Source organism: Branchiostoma floridae, chromosome 18 (assembly GCF_000003815.2).
Source record: "Branchiostoma floridae strain S238N-H82 chromosome 18, Bfl_VNyyK, whole genome shotgun sequence".
NCBI classification, from domain to species: Eukaryota; Metazoa; Chordata; class Leptocardii; order Amphioxiformes; family Branchiostomatidae; genus Branchiostoma; species Branchiostoma floridae.
Window position 1 is genome coordinate 4,083,617 of NC_049996.1, and position 21,708 is coordinate 4,105,324.

The window sequence follows — 21,708 nt, forward strand, 5'->3', positions numbered from 1 at the left end:
ATCACGAATTGACTCTATGTCATACCCATCAATTCACTTAGTTTTAAGAAATCAAAGGTTGAAAAACATATCCAGCAAGCCTAAAGTAAAAAAAGGAAAACTTGAATGTAATATTAACTGTATTCAATTAACCTCTACCAGGCTCCGTGGATCGGTGGTCTAATTGTAAAAATTGGACAAATAGAGTCAATAGTACGCTAGGGAAATCGGTCGGCCAGTAAAATTATTTTCCTTATCATGGTGAGGATAATGATTCTACTGGCCGGCCGACTCAAATTATTCTACTGGCCGGCCGACGGCACACCACAGGCCTTGGGGCTTTCTTTCTAGTTATGTTACTCCAGTTAGGCAATATTTTTTGGCAAAGCGTCAGGAGCAGACCTAACCATTCTAGTATACGTCCGTTTGAAAGGAATTCTACATATGCCGTCCGGGAATTTTAGTCAACGAAGGAATATGTGCTGCCTCACAAGCCCGAAAGTAGTCCTTTCGAACTCGTTGCCTAAGTTACAGGAGAAGGCTTCTCATTGCAAATGCGGGCTCAAAAACATATTAATATTCTGGTTGAAGGTAATAACTACGGTATCAGCTCGACCACCATCGCCACAGCAATATTTTTTCACTGCCATACTTGTTTTGTTTTTATACGAGAACCAACCATTTTAATTGTTGCTGCTTTATCATGTCTTTGGATGATTCAATCCCATGCTTATCCTTATCCTTGCGGTAATTAAGATGGAGACATACTCACAATCAATGTTGCCACCAAAGGACTTGCATTGTTGCAGAATTCTGGGAAATACAAAATATTGAGTTATCATTTCAACATCCATCACAATACTTAACATCGCAGATTACGTATTATCTAGAGTACTAGCCAGGAGTTCGAACATTTCTTCTTGTAACATGATTTGCATAATATTTATGCTAAAGTACTTGATTGCGATGTGTAACGCTGCCCCATCCTCTTAACGCCCGATTCCCAACGGCACTAGCCTATGGGGCCCTGCTATCTCATGGCCTATCACCACAAACCAGCTGTCAACCAATCAGAGAATAGGCTTTTCTTGGGCTTTTTGTTGTCGAAAGCTGTCTCGCAAAGGCCGATGGGAAGCTATCAGCCAATCATGTTACGTCTTACATATCACCATCCTCCTACGCCCGATCCCCAACGGCTGACTGCCCATATAAGGGTAAGCTCATTAATATTTATATGCAGGGCGACGAGGAACTGAAAATAACTGCGGGTAGGACATGAGATAGCAGGGCCCCATGCATAGGCTGATTCAGCTGGCCGTTGGGGACCGTGCGTAGGAGGATGCGCTGCCCTTACTTGCTAAGATCTTCCACCCTGCGTGTCTGTACAGCTGTTTGATCTCGTCTTTCCTGGCCTTCGTCACCTTCCCCACAAACAGGTATTCCCAAGCGTACAGCTTCAACAGCTTAATGCCCTAGACCAAGACATTTCAAATATGAACATTTAGTGTTTTGCGATATATGGCAATAAGTATGGCAATCACTGCATAAACCACTATATATGTTGTAGCTAGAGTAGTCACAGCATATGCTAGTGAGGCGCTAGCATAATTAGCCAGTTGCTTTGGTCTGATGGATGTTTGTCACATTACACCCAGTCAACTCAGCCCAACATCTTGGTCAATTCGGCCCAACTCTAGTCAACTTGGCCAAACACTCTAGTCATTGCCACCCAACAACCCGGTAAACTACGCCAAAAACTATAGTCATCTCGGCAAGGGCTAGGGTCAGGGTCAGGGTCAGGGTCAGGGTCAGGGTCAGGGTCAGGGTCAGGGTCAGGGTCAGGGTCAGGGTCAGGGTTAGGGTTGGATTAGGGTTAGGTTTTGGTTAGGGTTAGGGTTTTGGTTAGGGTTAGGGTTAGGGTTAGGGTTAGGGTTAGGGTTAGGGTTAGGGTTAGGGTTAGGGTTAGGGTTAGGGTTAGGGTTAGGGTTAGGGCTAGGGTCAGGGTCAGGGTCCGGGTCAGGGTTAGGGTTGGATTAGGGTTAGGTTTTTGGTTAGGGTTAGGGTTTTGGTTTGGGTTAGGGTTAGGGTTAGGGTTAGGGTTAGGGTTAGGGTTAGGGTTAGGGTTAGGGTTAGGGTTGGGTTTTGGTTTGGGTTAGGGTTTGGGGTTAGGTTTGGGTTAGGGTTAGGGTTCAGTTAGGGTTAGGGTTAGGTTAGAGTGTTGAGCTGAGTTGGTCTGATTAGACATGGGCTGAGGTGGTAGGACCGGAGCGTTAGACATCCAAATCGTTACCTACATCGGCTTCAGAGATACCAACTGACGTGTAAAACATCATAAAATATTCCATATGCCCTTAACATGGTCAGACGTTCTTGATAATGCGGTTCTACGTTGTCTGTAAAAGTGAATTACCTGGATGGTCTCGTTGGCCCATTTTAACCGGACGTCTGTTTTTGCCTGTGAGAAAAACAATAAGATTGTAAGGATGACTCAAAGGAGTATTTGTGATTCTTATGTCATAACAATAATAACTACAAATCCAGGAAGACAAATTGAAATAAAAGTATACTTATTCATTTAATGACTTGTTGCTGAAGTACCATAATTTCATACTTTCCTGGTACTCATGATAAATTGTCTTCTTAGATTTTCCCTATCCCTAGCTATTCCTATGATTATACTGGAAGTCTATATTTTTCTTCACACAATCTTTGGAATTCCTAACTTAGCAAAATCATGTTTACATTTGATACATTAAATGTCCAACAAATTTCCATCCCAATTTATAGAGTCAGTCAGTGTTTTGCAATTTTCAGTGCGTCGATTCATCCATGTTACTGATCATACTTTGTATTCTGCGGCTAATTTCTGCCCATGATTTTAAATCATGAATCATTGCAGAAATCACAAGATTAGATTGCAACAGTGTAATTCTAAACGAAGATCTGAATTTTCAGGCTTTACCATTTTCTGGGTGCTGACTTCGTGCATCTTCTTCATGATGAAGAGATCCACAGGCAGTAGAATGACGAGAAACCCGACTGCTAAAACCGCGTTCCACCCCAACTGGTAGTACAGCAGTACACTAACGGCTATAAGCTGTCATTTAGAGGCATACACAGGTATAATTCAATGACTCAATCAATAAATCATTTCACATATTATGTGCAGGCGCAGCAAAATGTTCATTGAATAACATACAGTCAAACCTGCGCAAGGCGACCACCCGGGGGACCTGGCAAAAGCGGTCGATTTGGTCAGGTGGTCGGTTAGAAGAGTATCGACTCACAACATGCCCGATGCATAGTTAAAATGGTTTCCGTCGTGTGTAATGCACACGCATGTGCATCCGCCACCATCTTTATTTTGTACGTAACATCGTAATAGTAGTCAAAATCCGACGCAAACTGGCCGAATTCGGCACAAAATCGAGCTAGCTATCATTAAAAATCGATGACACCTCAAGATTTTAAAATGATGCGTTCGTTATGGGCAAGGATTTGGTCCCAATGTTTGGCGGTCGCGGTCGCCGTCGCGTTGGCCAGGTGGTCGCTGTGAAGAGGGCAATTAATGCTTACGTCAATGGAGAAAATTTTCGGGACCGACAAAATAGCGGTCGTAATGGCAGGTGGTCGCTAAGAAGAGGTGTTCGCTTGGGCAGGTTTAACGGTAATTCTTTGTACACAACCAAGCGTGGTGGGTTATTAAATCCTTGGGTTCTTAAAACTTTGCACAAACTACTTTGGTGTATATAATGTAATTATTTATAACGAAGCGTAAGAAACTCAACCCAAATAGATTGTTGAATGATCTTAAATTAACTTGTCACCAATCTTCCAATGAAGGATTAAACCTGCTCGAGTTGTGGCTCCTATCCAACACAAGACCACCATGTTCTGAGTCAACTACCCTGACCATAAAAGTTACTGTTACCATGATACCATTGTTACAGCGCTAGGGACATGTTCGGGCATGACGCACCCGCTATACAAGAGTCAGGGGTAGGAGGAACCCCTTGAATCATTGGTCGGAAGTCCTCCTAAGAGACAGAAAACCCAAATAATAAACCTGCATCTGCTGTAGCCGTCTTACACGTGGCATGCTATCCTTGTGAGGGGGTCCTGTAAGACTTAGTGCGCCAGTAGACGAGAAGGTGGAGAAGAAAGTGCACACCCCTACTTCACCTTAAAAAGTCACTTACAGGTCAGGCAGAGGGGTCGCCTTACCCACCCTGTGTGCCAACCATTGACTTTTTGTTATTTATTTGTTATTGTTATTGGGTGGGCCGACTACTCACTTTTTGCAGCCAGGGGCTGAATTGCGAGGACCTTCCAATAGGCAGGGCTAAATCGCAAGGGTCTGGAGCAAGCTGCCATTCGGCGCCACTCAGGTGACCTCAATACGATAATAATTGACCCAGGTGCGGCCAAGGTACTGTAGGTTTTGAACCACTCACACCGCACCATCGCACGTGCAGCGGGTTCTTTAACGTGCGTGGGGTATGGCTCTCGCCAGACACGGGACCTCCATTTAACGTCCTATCCGAGGGACAGTCTTCCGAGACAGATGGTTGGCAACTGGCAAAAATTTGTTACAGCCAAAAAAAATTGTATCCCCTACCTGGAAGAGTGTGGCCCACGAGTAGTGGAAGAGAAAGATGAAGATGGATAGCATATCACAGCCCTGACTCATGTGGTTGGTGACCTGCCCCATACTGATGTGGTCATTCTCCAGTAGCCAGCTGGGCAGCCGCAAACACTTGTTGTAGATCATTGCCTGCAAGTAATGGAATTCATTCAAATTGGAACATGAACAGATACCAAACATGCAAATGAGGAGCTGATTGGCATACTGATGTGGTCATTGATGTGGACATTGTAAAAAGACGTCTGAACAAGAAAGGCCACATTTTAGAAAAAATGCAGGATATTTCTCTCGTACACTATACTATACAACACCATTAGGCTCGCCCTATAGCATTGTGTGTTTGTAAGAAAACAAGACAAACCTACATCTACGTTGTAGGAAGGACCAGGTCATTAACATAATTATAGTTTACCATAAGGCTCACCCTCTAGTGCCGTGCGAGAAAAATTGCTCAGATTCAAAATAACAGCTAACATAAAATCTAAGCTCCGATTGGTTAATAACATGTCGACAGAAGAAGAATAAAAAAAGAAAAAGAACACATCACCGAAATAATATGCTTCCCTTGCGGGGAAAACATAATAAATAGATTACACTTGTTAAGGATGCTTTTTGATATAGAACGACATTGCTGTAATTACAAGTATCGGGGTACCATGCTTTAACTTTGAGAGTTTTCTCAAACGAGTAGGGCTGTTAAGATAATGTGTTCTTTAACATTTGGGCGGCATTGTGACACAGTGATGTAGCTTGGTGTAATACGTAAATGAAAGAACAGAATTAGATTGCCTGTAGGCCCTTTTTCAGCATCTGCCCGACGTTGTAGCTGATGGCCAAGGACGTGGCCTGTGCCCCGGTTCTGAGCACAGACACCACCAGTAGCAGCACCAACAGGACAAAACCGTTCTGCAGAAACTCCCACGGACTCACCATGTACCTCTCCTGGAAGAAGGAAGATTTAAAATTGTGTTTTAAACAATGACAATAACAATGAATGGTTCTCAGTACAGACATCACCAGTAGCAGCACCAGCAGGACAAAACTGTTCTACAGAAACTCACACGGACTCACCATGTACCTCTCCTGAAAGAAGGAAGATTTAGAGTTGTGTTTTAGACAAAGACTAACAATGACCGGTTCTCAGTACAGACATCACCAGTAGCAGCACCAACAGGACAAAACCGTTCTGTAGAAACTCCCACGGACTCACCATGTACCTCTCCTGGAAGAAGTAAGATTTAAAATTGTGTTTTAAACAATAACAATAACAATGACGGTTCTCAGTATAGACACCCCCAGTAGTAGCAGCACCAACAGGACAAAACCGTTCTGTAGAAACTCCCACGGACTCACCATATTCCTCTCCTAGCAACAGGGGGACGGGCATATTGCCAATAGACGTCTTTCCAGTTACGGAGGACATGTTGTATTTCCCGGGGTCACCAAAACGAGGCTGCAGTTGGGCATTCTCCTTTGTAGCACGTATTGCAGACATACGTATGCCCCAGGAAATCCAACATGGCCGCTGTAAGTTGGAAGAGGTCTTTTGCAAACAGTCACAATCCGGGATACAATGCGTTACCACTGTTGTAATTCATTCGTTCATTCATTCATTCATTCATTCATTCATTCATTCATTCATTCATTCATTCATTCATTCATTCATTTCACCAATCATTCATTCATTCATTCCTTTCCTTTCTTTATTCCTCCACTCTGGGAGAGCATAACATTCATTCATTCATTCATTCACCTGTCCCTACCTGCAGCAAGATGGATGCTTCCGCTTGTTTTGCCGTCTCCATGGTTACATAGATGATGATGAGTTTGAGGAGGAGAGGTGAGATGAGTAGGAACACCTGCGTCACCAGCATGAGGAACCCAGCCAGACCGAACTCCCTGCACAGCAGGAACGCCCGGAAGTAGACCCCCCACAAAGACAGCTGTTTACCGGACCTGTCTGCTCTCTCCTATATAGTCAGTAAATTAGAGTAAGACCGCGGTCATATAGGTCGTGCAATTGTCGTACAATCGCTAACGTTGGGCATATTGGAGGACAAAATTGTTAGTCTCCTGCAAAGTTCAACTGTCTTGGTACACAAATTGCTGTCTTGAATTCATGTCGGTGGTTGCGGCCTGTTTGAAAATATTATGGCATCAAAATCGTACTACGATCGCGCGACATTTGTGACCGAAACAAATCCGTATACCTACCTACCTACCTACCGTATACGAGCGATCAAAATGATGTCATGGTGACGTAGTGGTAGGCAAAAAGCAGCTGGTAATTAAAAGATTAATTTACACGATAAATAATAATTTGGCTTGCTCATTTTGATATTCTGCAGTTGTCATTTTGCGTATGAGCCATCGAATACCCAAGATGTTTAGACAAGCGATCGCTCGTATACACCAGGGCCTTACCCCCATTCTTCATAGAGACGGGGGACGCCCTAGACTTTCTGTTCTGCCATTTTCAATCAATTGCTCACTGAGTCACATGACCTATCCAGGTTCTGTCTGCATCAATAGTGTCATACGAGAGGTGTATTACCTTTTCCTTGACAAAGACCCGTGTGCTATCCAGTGCAAATTTATATCCATATCTACTTAATTATGCACAGAGAGAGAAAAAGGAAGAGAAAGGGGGGGGGGGACAGAGGGAGGAGTACATGCATGTCACACAAAGGCAAATACATTATTTACATTTAGCTTTAACAATATATAAAAATGAATTAAATTGTTCTAATAAGAATTTAAAATCAAAGTCTGAAAATACCTTTTCCCTTTCGTACACGTTCGTCAGACGATCCAAGGCCTCCTCAGCACAGATTTTCTATAAGCAGATAAAAAAAAAACTAAGTTGCTATCGTCTCAGGTCATGTGACACAATATTCAAAATGTTTTGTTTGGCAGTTACTTGATGCCTACACCTACGTCTTGCATTCTAACCGGAAGTTTAACGTCAGCAAAGGGTCCTTCAACTGAGACGGGAGCCGATACCGATTGCTTGGCACCTTTGACCCATTCCTGACGTCACACTTCCGTTCGGGATACATGGCATAAGCTTCGGGTCATTTCAACTTGAGAAAGGACGGAGGGCCAACCAAAAGCTTGCTGGTAAGAGTTCTTTGTGTACGAGTTTAGCGTTTAAAACCTTCACTATATTCCTCACCTCTGGTAGTTTTCCCAGATGTTTAGCCTGTAGAGGTTGTTTGTAGCCCAGCAGAAGGACCCAGTCCATCCAACTGAAGGCGAACCATGATGGTAGAGACGCGTACGGCATGGCGAACAGCATGGATTCATTCTGAAGGTCATCCGGAACAGGGACATCTACTGGAGTTGTAGACAGGTACCGCTGGATGGGGAAGTGTCATTAGCAGAAGTTTTAGAAGTCTTCCTAATGTTAGGATTGCTAGTGGCATTAGCAAAGTTTTAAACTTGTGGCGTCAAATACCCTATAGTGGCTAGGTTGTAGTCTTTAACGCCAAAAGTCACGGGTTAGATTCATGGCATGACTGTTTGGACGATGTTCCCAAATTAAAGGCAATTTTCACGACTTTCCCCAATCCAACCTTGTGTATAAAGTTCAAATTGGTTTCTAATTTCATTTGAGGAGGTAGAAAGCAGTAGAAGGAAACGGATAGGTTTCGCCTTCCAATACCTTGCGCAGTGAATAACAATACACTTCCACTTTACTTCTTTTTTTAGGAAAGGTCTTCCTAATATTAGGATATCCAAAGGATGAGGCATAGGGGGAGGGATACGTAGTGCATCAGTCCTTCACACCATATCCTTCTGTACAGCGCAGAAATTCCTAGCCTCCATAGCAGGCTCTCTGGGACTTTGGGGGGGGGGGGGGGGTGTACTCCTGATTTTTTTTTGGTACTTGGTCAGTGGTCCCACCGTCGGCAGAAGAGCCCCAGTACAAAAAGGAACAATCTTCGAAATCTCCTCCCCCCCCCCCCCCCCCGAAAAAAAATGAAAAATTGTAAAGAGACTGCTATAAAGGCTAAAACATTCCGGAATAATCAGTTCAGCATCAAGGACAGATGTGTCTCCAGAGTCGTCAGGGAAATGTCGCGGTACATCCTTCAGTTATCAAAATTTGACAGTCGACCCTCTAGTAGGCTTCCTGTTTAAAACAGTACGAGAGACATAGCCTCATTGACGGTCTTTTAGGAGCGGCGGCGTTAATACATCTGTTTAAACAAACACCGCCACTCCAGATGTCTGCGTAAGAGGCTAAACAGACAAGTAGTATACACAGAACTGCAAAGTCCTCATTACTTACCCTTTTGTACAGGACGTATACCTCCACCGCTACCAGCACCCCGTACAGCAGTACTGAAGTCCAGGTTAGCTGGAACCGCAGGCTGTCTGTGCTCACACCTCTGCTGTACAAGTGGGACAGTCTGAGAACCTTGAACCCCCCTGACAGGACGTGGTACAATCCTAGAATCAACAGCAGCCTTGGGCGGTTCAACTTCTCCACCTGTAGAAACAACCAATATCTTTAAGCTTGAGGCGTCGCCAAAAATACATGAACAATGGCTGAAAAAAACGTTACCATGACTGTCCGAAACATAACTGTAACACAATATTTTACTGTCACTTCACTCATTAGTTTTGAATCAAAAGTTCTTGTTTTTAAGCTCACATAGCTGAAACTATCTTCTTTGGCGTCTTTCATTTGAGCTAAATTGGACCTTTGTCGTTGATAAGAAAATAACTATGGATATTGAACTAGTAAAATGAGAGAGAGAGAGAGAGAGAGAAAGAGAGAGAGAGAGAGAGAGAGAGAGAGAGGGAGAGAGTAAATAACGGATTTTTGCTACGCATTTTTGTCCTTCGTCTAGCTTTTGAGAATGACAACGTAGCAAACAGATATTAGGTCCGTTTCAGGCGGCTTACCAAGTTGTAGAACACACTCCCCAGTACAGTCGCCAGGAGAGCCATGATCCACGGTACGTACAGGTGGGGGTGGTGGCCGGGGGTGAAACTGTCTGATAGAACACATTCTCCAACCTACACGGAACAACAGTCTTATGACTGGCGATAAACAGTTAAACAGTGCCCAAAATGATTTTTGCTTGTTTTGCTTACCCCATGGACAATTCGTATATGAACAAAAATATTGTTGAAACAAGAAGATGTAGAACAAACTTCAAGCAAAACAAGAAACTACAAAAGAAAATCTTAATTCTCATGCGAAGAACAATTTTCTTATTCTTCTTTGTTGAAGAAAATTTTTCTGAAATATTTTCACACCCAAGAATTTTCAGGAAGTTTAAGTAAAATCTTCTTTTTTTTTTCTTATGATGTAAGAAAAAAATTCTACAAATGCTTACTTTTTTATAACTCTTAAGAAATACAAGAATTCCGCTCTTGGTGTAAGAAAAGTTTTCTTGGTGTAAGAATATTATTCTCAAAAATTCAAGCAAAAATTTTCTTGCCCCATGGACAAGCACACTTTTCTCGGGGACAGAATGATTTGCTTCCTGGAAGATAAATTTCTGTGAGGAAGAAAAACAAGATAAACAAGAAAAAAACATTTTTGGTAGTGTATCTAATGTCATGGTCATTGCACCGTAGGGCTAGCGTGGTGGCCTCAGTCCTACAACCACAAACTTGTCCCGGTGGAATAATTATGGTTTCTATTTATCGACTTGTCCCGGTTAGATTTTAAATCCATCTTTAAAAAATCGGGTGCCTGACCTAAGCTCAAAATAGCCGGTAGCCAAAAGGAGTGCCAAAAGGGCTACGTAGGAGTCACGTGTAAAAGTGCAAGAAAAGGCCCGTAAACTACCAGGCGAGCCATATTCTCCAAACGTCACCGCCACTCACCGGTGCATGAAAAAGCCCCTAAACTACCCTGCGAGCCCTATAGTGTAGAAGTCACCGGCGGGCCCTATTCTACAAATGTAATCGGTGCAAGAAAAAGTCCATTAATTACACGGCGAGCCCTATTCTACAAATGCAAGTATTTCCATTGCATATTCCGTCCTAGCAGGGCTAAATGCAGTATGTTGAATTACTTAAACGCGTGCTATATACTACAGCTAAATCTACGCGCCTCTCCTCTTGTCTGAAGAGTATTACGGATATTCTAGGCATCATAAGGTCGAGTTTCTTTCGATTTCTGAGCGATTTTTAGAGATCAGTGTCCACAAGTCACCCCAGCCAAAATAAATGGGGTACACTTTAGGCAAAAAATCACCGTTCTAGGTTATTGACAATGTGACGCCGTCATAAGAAGGTTCGCCATAGTCGTTTTATAGTACCAATATTCGAGCCTACCATCCGACATTGAACAGAGACGGGGGGCGACACAGGTTATTTGGCGCTTACGACCCGTTGTTGATGACATGTGCCTCTGACGTTACGTTAGCAGTAGACGGGTCCATTCCTTGGAAAATCTAGGTACGTCCCAACATATATGAAGTGATGATTAGATAAGATTTTGGTCTCTTTCGTAACGCAAAGACCCATGTTTACCTCGCTCATGGTGACGAACAGTAGTGCGAGAATGGTCAGCCAGCGGACAGAGTGCCCTGGGAACAAGACCCAGAGTCGGATCTGCAGACGGGTGTAGTCATGGTTACGGCAGTGTCCAATAAAAGCAACTGTTAAGAGGAACAAACATCATTAAACCTTAACTTGAAAGTTTATCTGTGTTGCTAGAAGTCATTATTGAACTGTAACAGCCAACACAAAAATTGGACTCACCCAAATTGCGGCAACCTGAAATACTAATGGGAAACCTAGAATGTTGTTGAGGTTGTCCAGTAGGCAACCAGGCTATACAAAGTATTTCGATCCCTGTACTAGTTTTGTACGTTGTGCATGGCGAACTCCGATTGAGAAGGGCACTTCACATCAATTTCCTCACCTCACTTAGGTTAAAATTAATACGTGGCTTCGTTTAGGGAAAATCCCTTGGTAAGGTCATAAGGTGTCTTGGCAAACAAAAAAAAGTCCCGTGTTTGAGGAGAGCCACACCTCTAGCACGTTATTGGTAATTGTAGGGGCCTGTCATAGTGTGAGTAGATCAGAACTATCAATCCGGCCTTACGCAGTGCAAACATAAGTGTGAATTCTTAATTTGATAAGCTGAATGTGATACACATTGAGGTGATGACGTCTTTTTTGGTCTTTTTATCGAGCTGTACATTTTGTCATGTTTTCTTTTTGTGTGCCAGTCAAATGCTTGGTTGACTGAAAAAAGATGACAAAATGTAAATCCTGGTAAACTGCCTTGTAAGATGTCAAAAATCAGCCGCAGTTTAGCCTCTTCTTGGAAGGAAGCGGTTTGCCACTTAAGACTTTTTCGGAAAACATACAAACAAACGAACAAACAAACGTACCTAGAATGATGGCAAGTGGAAGGACAACCAAATGCGGAAGGAGGTTCAGACCATCCACGAGACACTCCAGATCGCGCAGACTGCTGTCGGGCCGTGGTATTGTGCTGTTCCATCGCTGTCCAAACGTGCTGTCACCCTGCTGTCCGAATAAGCTGTGGTTTGATTGATGAGTTGTGTACGGCGGTCCGCAAAGTAAGCTCTCCATTGATATATTTGAACTGGAGATATAGTATACGACGTATTAAGTCATTGTGTGGAACAAACCTCTGGTACTGAATATACAGTCGGTCATATCTGGACGTCTGACTCGATTTCAAACAATTAGCAAACGAGCACGTGCCCTGAACGTGATAAGCACAAGATATCTGATGGACAGTTGGTCAAAATGGCATCAGAGAAATGGGCCATTTGATACGACCGATATCTTTATGAAACATACATGAGGCCTACGTAAACGGAATATCTTCCAGTTGTTATAAAGGGTAACAAGCAAAGCTATATGATGTATGGAAAAGCTTAAAGTCTTGTCCAAGTCTTCTTCACCTCTCTGACAAAATCGATTTGGACACGTGATTTAGTTCTATACATGACGTCAGAAATTAGTCAAAGGTTGTTGGAAGTCGACACCGCCCCCTTCTCTGATGAATATGAATGAATGAACTTTATTGCACAACATTTGTACATGGTACAATTGTAAAGCAACAGTAACAAGTCAATTAATACAATGATACTCGTCTGAGTTCTATAACTACATACATATATAGTATAGAAATGTGAACATAAATGGCGTATTGACATAGTGTAATATGCAAGTTTAAAATTTGGTCTGTTACTGTACAATAGATGTGAGAAGTGCGTCTTGATGTAACGTGTTACCTGACCCCCCCCCCCCCCCCCTTGAACGGGACCTTCGTATATACTGATACTTTTACGTAATAGCCAAATGTCGTATTTGCCCTCTCAGTGACACCACTGGCAACAAAATCGGTCGCCCCGAAATGGTATCACCGTTAAAATCTTATTAGGTGGTCAGTTGGGGGGTAAAAACGCGACAATAAGGGAATTAAGCTACTTTAACCTTAAGACGCATTGGGCCTGGTGGAATATTAAGCCATCACGTTACTACCATGTGTATTGACATGCATGGACGCACGCGATACATTATGTTTACTGATAACACGCATGCACTATTTAGGGGAGTTGTTTACAACACGTATAGTGGTAGTAAATGGTTGACTGAATTTCGCCTTTGTTTGTCTGTTAGATATGTTTACTCTAAGGCGAACAATGCGATCATCACACAAAAAAGGAGAAACAGAATCTGATCTTTTCCATTGTTTCCTTTCGTCTTCTCCGATTAAAGTTTCTAACACACAGAAAAGTCCTTAATAAAAGAAAATAGCGTACAGGTGAGAACATTGAACTTTGCCCCCACTCCGAAACTAGGTCACCCGTCACAAAGCATAAAATTGTGTCATCTTTGTTCGTTTCAACACGTTAATAGAGCAAGGTTTCTTCTCGTGAAACAAAAAAAAAAACACTGTTGTTCAAAACATTAACATAAATAAAACAGCTTTTGTTTGGCTAAAGTATCGAAAAACTTATTTGGAAGTTTGACCACCGAGGGCTATCTTTAAGTACATGTCAGGTTGTTTCAACACAGAAAAGGGAAAAAAAAGTCCTTTCGTAAAACGAAAAACACTGTTGTTCAAAACATAAACATAAATAAAACAGCTTTTTTTTTGCTCAAGTGTCGTTAAACTTATTCGAAAGTTTGACCACGGAGGGCTATCTAAGTACACGTCAGGTATCTCAGTTGAATGGTATTGGATTAGTTTAGAAAGACCAGCTTGTTCCCCCTCCAAAACATTTGTAGAAAATAATCAAAGAAGAAAATTTGTGTACACGTATCGATAACTAAGTATACATTGAGACATGTCTTGGTGACCATCTCTGCATATTATGATCTTCTTGCAATTTTAGTGTTCTCTTACATTGATATTGTTTGCCATTGATCCAAACGCAGAAGTAGTACATGTAGTAATACTATGACCATATTTGTAAATTCTCAATATCGACGGATTTGACTGTATATGAGCTTGACGTACAGAAATGATACTAAGAACATTACCTTATCACAACAGAAGTCAGTCTTACTCACCTCCACTGTCTCGATTCAACTGTCGACCTATGGGTCAGATGACTTCACCCCCAGATAAGATCAGATAGTCCTTTCCATATGGGCGCAGCAAGACTCCGAGATGCAAAGTTAGTTGGGTTGGACACTTTCGTAGTATACAGGATGATAGTTGTCAGTAAAAAATAAAACACGACCTTTCAACCATAGAAGTTTAATAGAGTTTTTCCATGTCGTGCACCAAACGATGGTGTAGCGGACGCCTTGTTATCAACAGTAAAAGTGGGTCAAACCTGTTGACCGACGAACGGTGGTACTTTGACCCTCCTGGGGTCATTTTGCCCCCGCCCCCTTCCAAATTTTGTCGCACTGGTCAATCTCCAAGCAGACGTGGCGTATGGTTTGTTTGAACACAACGTCCTGTCATTGTTGATTTATTACATCTTAATCATTTATTAATAAGTAATACTATGGATACTAAATAGAATGTGCACACACTGTCATCCTGCACTAAAAAAATCAATTTCTAACTCCTATGAATTAATCAACTTGTTAAAAATTAACACAACTGGCCAGGTGACCTGTGACTAGCCAGTCAAATGATTGTGTCTACCCAAATTTTCCGCTCAGTCTCGTCGGCTATGTTCACAGAATGGACCCGTTTGCTGAAATTGTTTAAGCTTTATATAAGACAAACATGACCTACTAACACACCTATACAACGTGTATACGTACTAATTTGAAGGACATGCACTTCAACTAAGGTTTCCGGAAAAGGTGGGCTAGGCTAGTGGGGTGGGCAACCTAGGTCTTTCTGGGCCCGATTAGAAATTTGATTATATACCAAACCCCATGCATTATTCTTTAGACCCAGAGAGGGTAGCCCACCCCGATAGCCAACCTACCTTTTCTGGGAACCCCCTATCCCCAACTTGCATGTGGGAGACCCTTGTTTAAGTTTTATAGTAGTTACCCTCCTACTTTTAGTTTGGAAGTTGGATTTACAAGAGTTTAAATTGCATATTGTGTACTAACATGCAATATATGCTATCAGGAATATCAAACTTATATATTATTATAGTTCCATCAGGCAATTAAGTAAATATGTTGATAAACACAGAACTCACATTTATAAATTGTGGGAGCTTTTATTTCACAAAAATTAAACTCAAAATTGTAAAGTGGCTCAACAAATCATTAAAGAAAGCAGTTACATCTAACAAATAATTTTTCAGCATCAAATGACAAAATTCTGTATACATGTAAATCACTTTTAGACATAAACTAATTCTTACTAGTGAAATGCTTGCATCCTGTATATCAAATAAAATTTCAATCATATATTCTAACTATAGATTTAGTGGAGGCAATATGTTTTTGCATATCTTATATTAGATTTAGTAATAACTTAAACTACTCACATTGCTTCTCACATTGTTAACTAGCACCAATACGTGATAGCGACTTACAGTATTTTAGGTAAATTTAAAGTAAGTATGTGATACTGCATTTAGCACAATAATGGCATGCAGATATGCAAGAGTATGCAAATAATGATAATCATCAACTCTTTGGTCCTCATCATACAAATATATGATCATAATGCTTTAAAATGCTTTAAAGGAGAAAGGCAACATTTTCAAGTAAATACAAGATATTTCCCTGCTGTATTTTCCTTTTGTCAGTCTACTCGCACACAATACTACAATCATGATACTATTAGGCTCCGCCTTGAAGCGTTGCCAAAAAAAGGTCACTTTATATTTGCTGCATCATATAATATTTCGTTATTTGCAGTAATAGCTAATTTGCTGATGTCACCGGTAGTTCTAGGCTCTGATTGGTTCGTGACAGAATGACAGGAAAGAAGAACACATCAGCCAAAACAATATGTTTTCCCTACAGGAAACATAATAAATATAATCAAACATGATTTTTCATCAAAACAAAAAGCTGCCACCCTGTACAACAATGATCAAGCAAAAATCTACTGTTTCCAACAAGCTACATATCGTACAATTATGTCTCTAAATGAATCTCATGCAACTTAAGTTTAATCAAGCTTTCAACAGCCAATGCACACTCCTAGGCCGTTTAAAAGCCTTTTGTATACTTAAAGCTTCTGGAGTTTAGCAAATTTATTTTTGAAAATGTTGACAAATATGTCCAAGAATAATTTCTTAAAACTAGGTATTCTTTTACACCTAAGTGAAGTGAGGAAAGTCGTGTAAAGTGCCTTTCCTAAGGGCACAAGATTGGTGACAACAAAATACACAAAATGTAAGAAAATTTGGTATCTCTGAAACTTTTGAACCCCGCAGTGTCACATCGGTGCCCCAAGTGCAGTGAGATACCACCTTAACAGTGGTCAAAATATCCCAGTGAGCTTCATGTAGCACATATATTAGTCACGTATATGTGACTGTACAGGTTTGACTGAATATCAGTGGCAGAGTGGTCCGTTATCTAGATGTTGTCACTTATTACTGGTTTGACTGTATATCAATGCACAGGTGGTCTTTATTTAGAGGTGTTTACTAGTACACTTAGGTAGTAGTAGAGTTAGGTGATCCTTTTGTACAGCTAGCATACAGGTGGTCACCTGTAAGGTTTGACTAGGGATGGGTACCAGAACAGTATACCAGCACAAAACCATTTTTCTTGATGGACCGGTCCACGAAAAACATCTACATTCAAACTTGGTCTAAAACAGAGGCAGTTAGTGTTGTTTACATGGAGATAGGATTTTAAAATGCCAGTGGACGTCGGATGCTCCACCAAACAGATTCCTTTGTAGCGAAATGGACCATTGCTTTGATTGGAGTATCACAAGTTTCCCCAGATAATTAGGTTCAGGTCCAGACCTGGACCCAATCCTCTGGACCTGGACAGTACCTATACCTGAATTTTCTGTACCGGTACCCACCCCTAGGTTTGACTGTAGTTGTAGTTTGACTGCATCTTGCTTTACTAGTACAAGTGTGGCCGTTACTTATTGGCCTTGACTAGCGATGTGAAGAGTCCGTCTGGTTTCTTCAGCAGGTTTTCTGGTGAGTCGTTCTCCACAAGTTTCCCCTGGTCCAGAACCAGGATCCGGTCAGAGTTCAGGATGGTCGCTATCCGGTGCTGTGGGGTGAAGCGTTTAGAATTGGTTACAACAGGGGACATTGTCTACAAGTATGACCAAGTTGATTTGATTATATGGATGACCTTTGCATACACATTAATTTTTGACCGTTTCCATAAATAAATGAAAAAAAAAAAAATTAAACCAGACTTTAAACTGTACAAATTAACAGTTAACTGCATGAATCCATCAATAAACTTAAGACCAAAAAAAAAATCTTTTGTCTCTATTACACCCTTCTTTAAGAACAAATTGCTTAGGGCATATGTGAGACTTGACTCAGATGTCAAAAGCATTTGGAGGTTGTGTGCTCTCTATATATTATGATTGATCAATCAAGAAAAAAACAGTAATAGAAAAACAACAACAACTGTTACAGAAATTTGGCGATAACTATCTAACATATAGGAACACAATCAGTCTCAGTGTCAAATTTCTTCAGAATGATAGGTGCAGACTTACAGCAATAGTTAAGACTGTCCTGTCCTTAAAGGCCGTCTTGATGACGTCTTGTAAGATGGCATCCTGAGGAGACAGAAATCAGGACTTTAGGTCAGAAAGGCATAAACTTTAAGATGCTTGGGTCTCCTGTAATAAAAAATGCCTGTTAGGACCTTGTAACTAATAAAAGCAAACCTGGATCCAAAACAACGTAACTAATAAAAGCAAACCTGGATCCAAAACAACATGTAAGGGAAACTGCATGTTTTTTTTCTAATTTGAATGTACATGTATGTTTTATAACTATTATTTATGCCATAACTGCATCCTTATAGCGTTCAATACACTCTCTGGTGTTCTAGACCGGCTGTATCTTGCGGTTATATCCAACTGACTTCTACATGCCCTTTCGATGATGAAAAGGAAAATCAAAAATTTTGTCATACAAGTCAAAGACATCTTACGAATATCTACAGTAAAATGGCCATAAGCTGTAAAACAATTGACTACACTTGAACAAAAATAAAGTACAAAAATCTTACGGTTTCCATGTCAATAGATGCTGTGGCCTCATCCATGATGAGGATGCGTGATTTCCGGACGAACGCTCGTGCCAGACAAAACAGCTGAGTGTATGAAACAAAATTTTTAAAAGTTTGCAGCATAAATTATAGGTAATACATTGTATAATAAAAACAGATGAATCAGAAGTGACAAATGAGATATCTTAAGAGGTTGCAAAGGAAAAGAATTTACACACCTGTCTCTGACCAACGCTGAAATTCTCCCCTCCTTCTGTCACCATCTCATCTGAAAATTACAAAATGTGGTGTCCAATCAGGCGTCTTATAATTTTCTACATATCTACAAAATGTAGATCACTGTCTTGTAATTGTATTAAAAGACACTTGAAATTTTCTTCAGACTGATAAGTAGATTGCAATAGTGTCTTCGTCATCATTAAACTTACCTAGCTGATTTGGTAGCTCAGTAACGACAGACTTGAGCTGTGCTATCTCCAGTGACCTCCACAACTCCCAATCACTGACCTTGTCCTCAGGGTCAAGGTTAAACCTGGAGAAGTGGAGAGAAGAATATTCCTTAATAGGGTTATAAACATTTATTTTCAATGGTTAAACTGGCTTATTACGACTATCATACCAACAATTCTTACAGAGTTGCTTTCATACCTATCAAGTAATTCTTACAAACTGTGTTATTGTAGAATGTCACATTATGCTGTTGAACAAGTTCTCATAAAGTGCCAGTAAAATGAAATTTCATGTTTATCATTCAAATACAGTCTTTTTCTGAAAACACCTTTAAATCCACAATCTTTATATGTGTGCCCTTATATACTATGTGGGACAATTTGTCAACAGGTCGTGACATCACAGAAAGGGCAGTCAGCTATACTACATGTAGCAAATAAGGTCCTTTTCGTTATATCTTGATCAATTTCTAATTTCTCCCACCAAAGAGTACACAGTAGACAATTGATTTAGGGATAAAATACTTTTAGACGTTTTCAGCAAAAACCAAATTCTTGTGAATGATTGATAGAGGAAATTTCATGTAACTGGCACTTTAAAAGTGGTCCTTACATAGAGGTGGCCACTAAAACAGGCTTGAGTGAACCTGATTTTTGAGTGAATATATCACAAGCTGATAAAACAGGCACTGACCTGATGGTGCCACTGAACAGTACGGTGTCCTGAGGGATGATTGACAGGCGTGACCTCAGCAAGGTCAAGGGCACACGACTGATGTCCACTCCATCTATGCAGATTTTACCTGAGTAACAAGGGAAAAAGTTATGTGTTACACATTTCAAAACATAACAGCATGACTTTATCAATAAAACTTGACACTGATACACAAAGTGCTTTCAAACAACAATAAAACTACTGGTTTAGCAATCTGATGAACCTACCTTCCCACAGCTTGGTATCTACAGATCTACTGAATGTTCACATATGCTTTGTACTCAGTATTCAGCACCAAGGACAGATCTGTTTAATATTCACATATGCTTAGAATTCACCACCAAGGACGGATCTACGTAATACTCACATATTCTTAGTATTCAGCACCAAAGACAGATGTACTTAATATTCACGTATGCTTAGTATTTATCACCAAGGACAGATCTACTTTATATTCACATATGCTTAGTATTCAGTACCAAGGACAGATCTACTTCATATTCACAAATGCTTACTATTCAGTACCAAGGACAGATCTACTCAATATTCACACATGCTTAGTATTCAGCACCAAGGACAGGTCTACTTAATATTCACACATGCTTAGTATTCAGCACCAAGGACAAGTCTACTTGATATTCATACATGCTTAGTATTCAGCACCAAGGACAGATCTACTTAATATTCATACATGCTTAGTGTAAAGCACTGAAGACAGATCTACTTAATATTCATATATGCTTAGTATTCAGCACCAAGGATCGATGTACTTAACATCTACATTATGTTTAGTATTCAGCACCAAGGACAGATCTCCCTAACATCAACATGTGTTTAGTGTTTGGCACCAAGGACAGATCTAATTATGTATGTTAAGTGTTCAGCACCAAGGACAAATCTACTCATCAGCATGTGCTATATAACACCAATGACATATTTGTTCGTGCAAAAACGTTGCTAGTTACTCCAATTTGCAATAGCTTGAAAGCAAAAAAAGTCATCTTGTATTCGTAAAACTCACCTTCAAACATATCAATCATCCTGAAAAGAGCCAGAGTGAGGGAAGATTTCCCACTGCCTGTCCTGCCACAGATGCCAACCTACAGAAAGAGCAATTAATATATAAAATGCCTTTTTTTCAAATTCAGTATCACATGCTTTTGCCAAATTATACCAATACTCATTGTTGAAAGCTGCACAGATGAAAAGATGTTTGCCAGAAATGATCTGCCCATTGTAGAATAAGATTAAAAAAAGACTTATATTTCCAGCCACTGCTTTGGGATTAACTAAGTACAAGCAACTTCATAATACAGTTATACATGATATCATGATGATACATGAAGATAGAAATTGAGACTTGCTCAAACAAAAATGATTACATCAATCAAAGAATGGAATTGCTAAATATTTTTGAAATGAAAACAAATGATCAGGGCAAAGTCTGTTATATATAAACAATTTATATATATATTATATACACAGAAAAGCTACAATGAAGTATAGTATTCTGAGCAGTAACGTTCTAATGTAATTAAACCAAAATAACTATCTAAGATTTTCTTACAATCCTGCAAGAAAGGAAGTGAGTTTCTTTTCTTCATGATTGTAAGAAAAAACTTATTATAAATACAAAAAAATGCAAAATTTTTGAAAATGCAACAAATGACTAGAAGAGTTAGTAAACTAACCTTTTCCCCAGGTTTGAAGGAGGCAGTGACAGATTGGAGGACTGGGTCCAGTGTTTTGTCATACCGGACTGAGATCTTGTCCAGTCGGACATCCCCGCAAGCTGGCCAATCAGCAGCTGGGACAAGGTTACCTGGAATGTGAAAACAAAAATAACCGAAGTTAAATTAGACTGTATCTAGGATAATATAAATGGAGTTAAATCAGTATTTTTTTCTAAGATGGTAAGTCTATTTGCATAACATTATTTATGCATCCAGTCCCATATAAGTTCAGTGAATTGTAAATCAAATGGAAACACAAAGTTTGCTTTTTGTTTCATTGCACACACACACACACACACACACACAGACACACACACAGACACACACACACAGACACACACACATACACAGACACGCACACAGATACACCCTCCGGCCTTCGGCCATTGTGCGATCCGACCCACATTCGGGCTGGTACCTCAGGTGATTTGGAATACACCGTGTTGTATTCTATATGTATCACACGGGCTACAAATTTTTATCACACAGGCTTCCATAGAGTGTAGTGTGGTTGAAAGGTGGATATGACATGAATAAAATGCCACATTGTGTATTCTGCATCACCCTCAGCTC

At 40.6% G+C, this 21,708-nt stretch overlaps 2 protein-coding genes across 2 annotated transcripts in view; both read right to left on the minus strand.

Annotated features, from left to right (window-relative positions):
* Nucleotides 1–730: 730 nt before the first annotated feature.
* On the minus strand, nucleotides 731–11,806 carry LOC118406004 (ATP-binding cassette sub-family C member 9-like). Its single transcript, XM_035805859.1, has 14 exons — nucleotides 11,797–11,806; nucleotides 11,123–11,250; nucleotides 9,539–9,652; nucleotides 8,919–9,119; nucleotides 7,800–7,982; nucleotides 7,404–7,460; nucleotides 6,388–6,594; nucleotides 5,772–5,846; nucleotides 5,414–5,566; nucleotides 4,598–4,753; nucleotides 2,942–3,076; nucleotides 2,390–2,434; nucleotides 1,334–1,451; nucleotides 731–792 (listed from the first exon to the last, which is right to left on the minus strand). Exons 1-14 carry the CDS (start codon nucleotides 11,804–11,806, stop codon nucleotides 731–733), a joined length of 1,644 nt encoding a protein of 547 aa, XP_035661752.1.
* Nucleotides 11,807–15,675: 3,869 nt separating this feature from the next.
* Nucleotides 15,676–21,708, minus strand: part of LOC118406005 (ATP-binding cassette sub-family C member 9-like) — a 46,842-nt gene continuing 40,809 nt past the window's right edge. Inside the window, exons 34-41 of the mRNA XM_035805860.1 lie at nucleotides 21,094–21,224; nucleotides 20,424–20,502; nucleotides 19,382–19,490; nucleotides 18,667–18,770; nucleotides 18,457–18,506; nucleotides 18,239–18,322; nucleotides 17,718–17,780; nucleotides 15,676–17,254 (exon numbers count right to left, since the gene is read on the minus strand). Coding sequence (XP_035661753.1) covers nucleotides 17,117–17,254; nucleotides 17,718–17,780; nucleotides 18,239–18,322; nucleotides 18,457–18,506; nucleotides 18,667–18,770; nucleotides 19,382–19,490; nucleotides 20,424–20,502; nucleotides 21,094–21,224 — 758 coding nt within the window. The 3' untranslated portion in view covers nucleotides 15,676–17,116. The remainder of the gene's footprint in view (nucleotides 17,255–17,717; nucleotides 17,781–18,238; nucleotides 18,323–18,456; nucleotides 18,507–18,666; nucleotides 18,771–19,381; nucleotides 19,491–20,423; nucleotides 20,503–21,093; nucleotides 21,225–21,708) is intronic.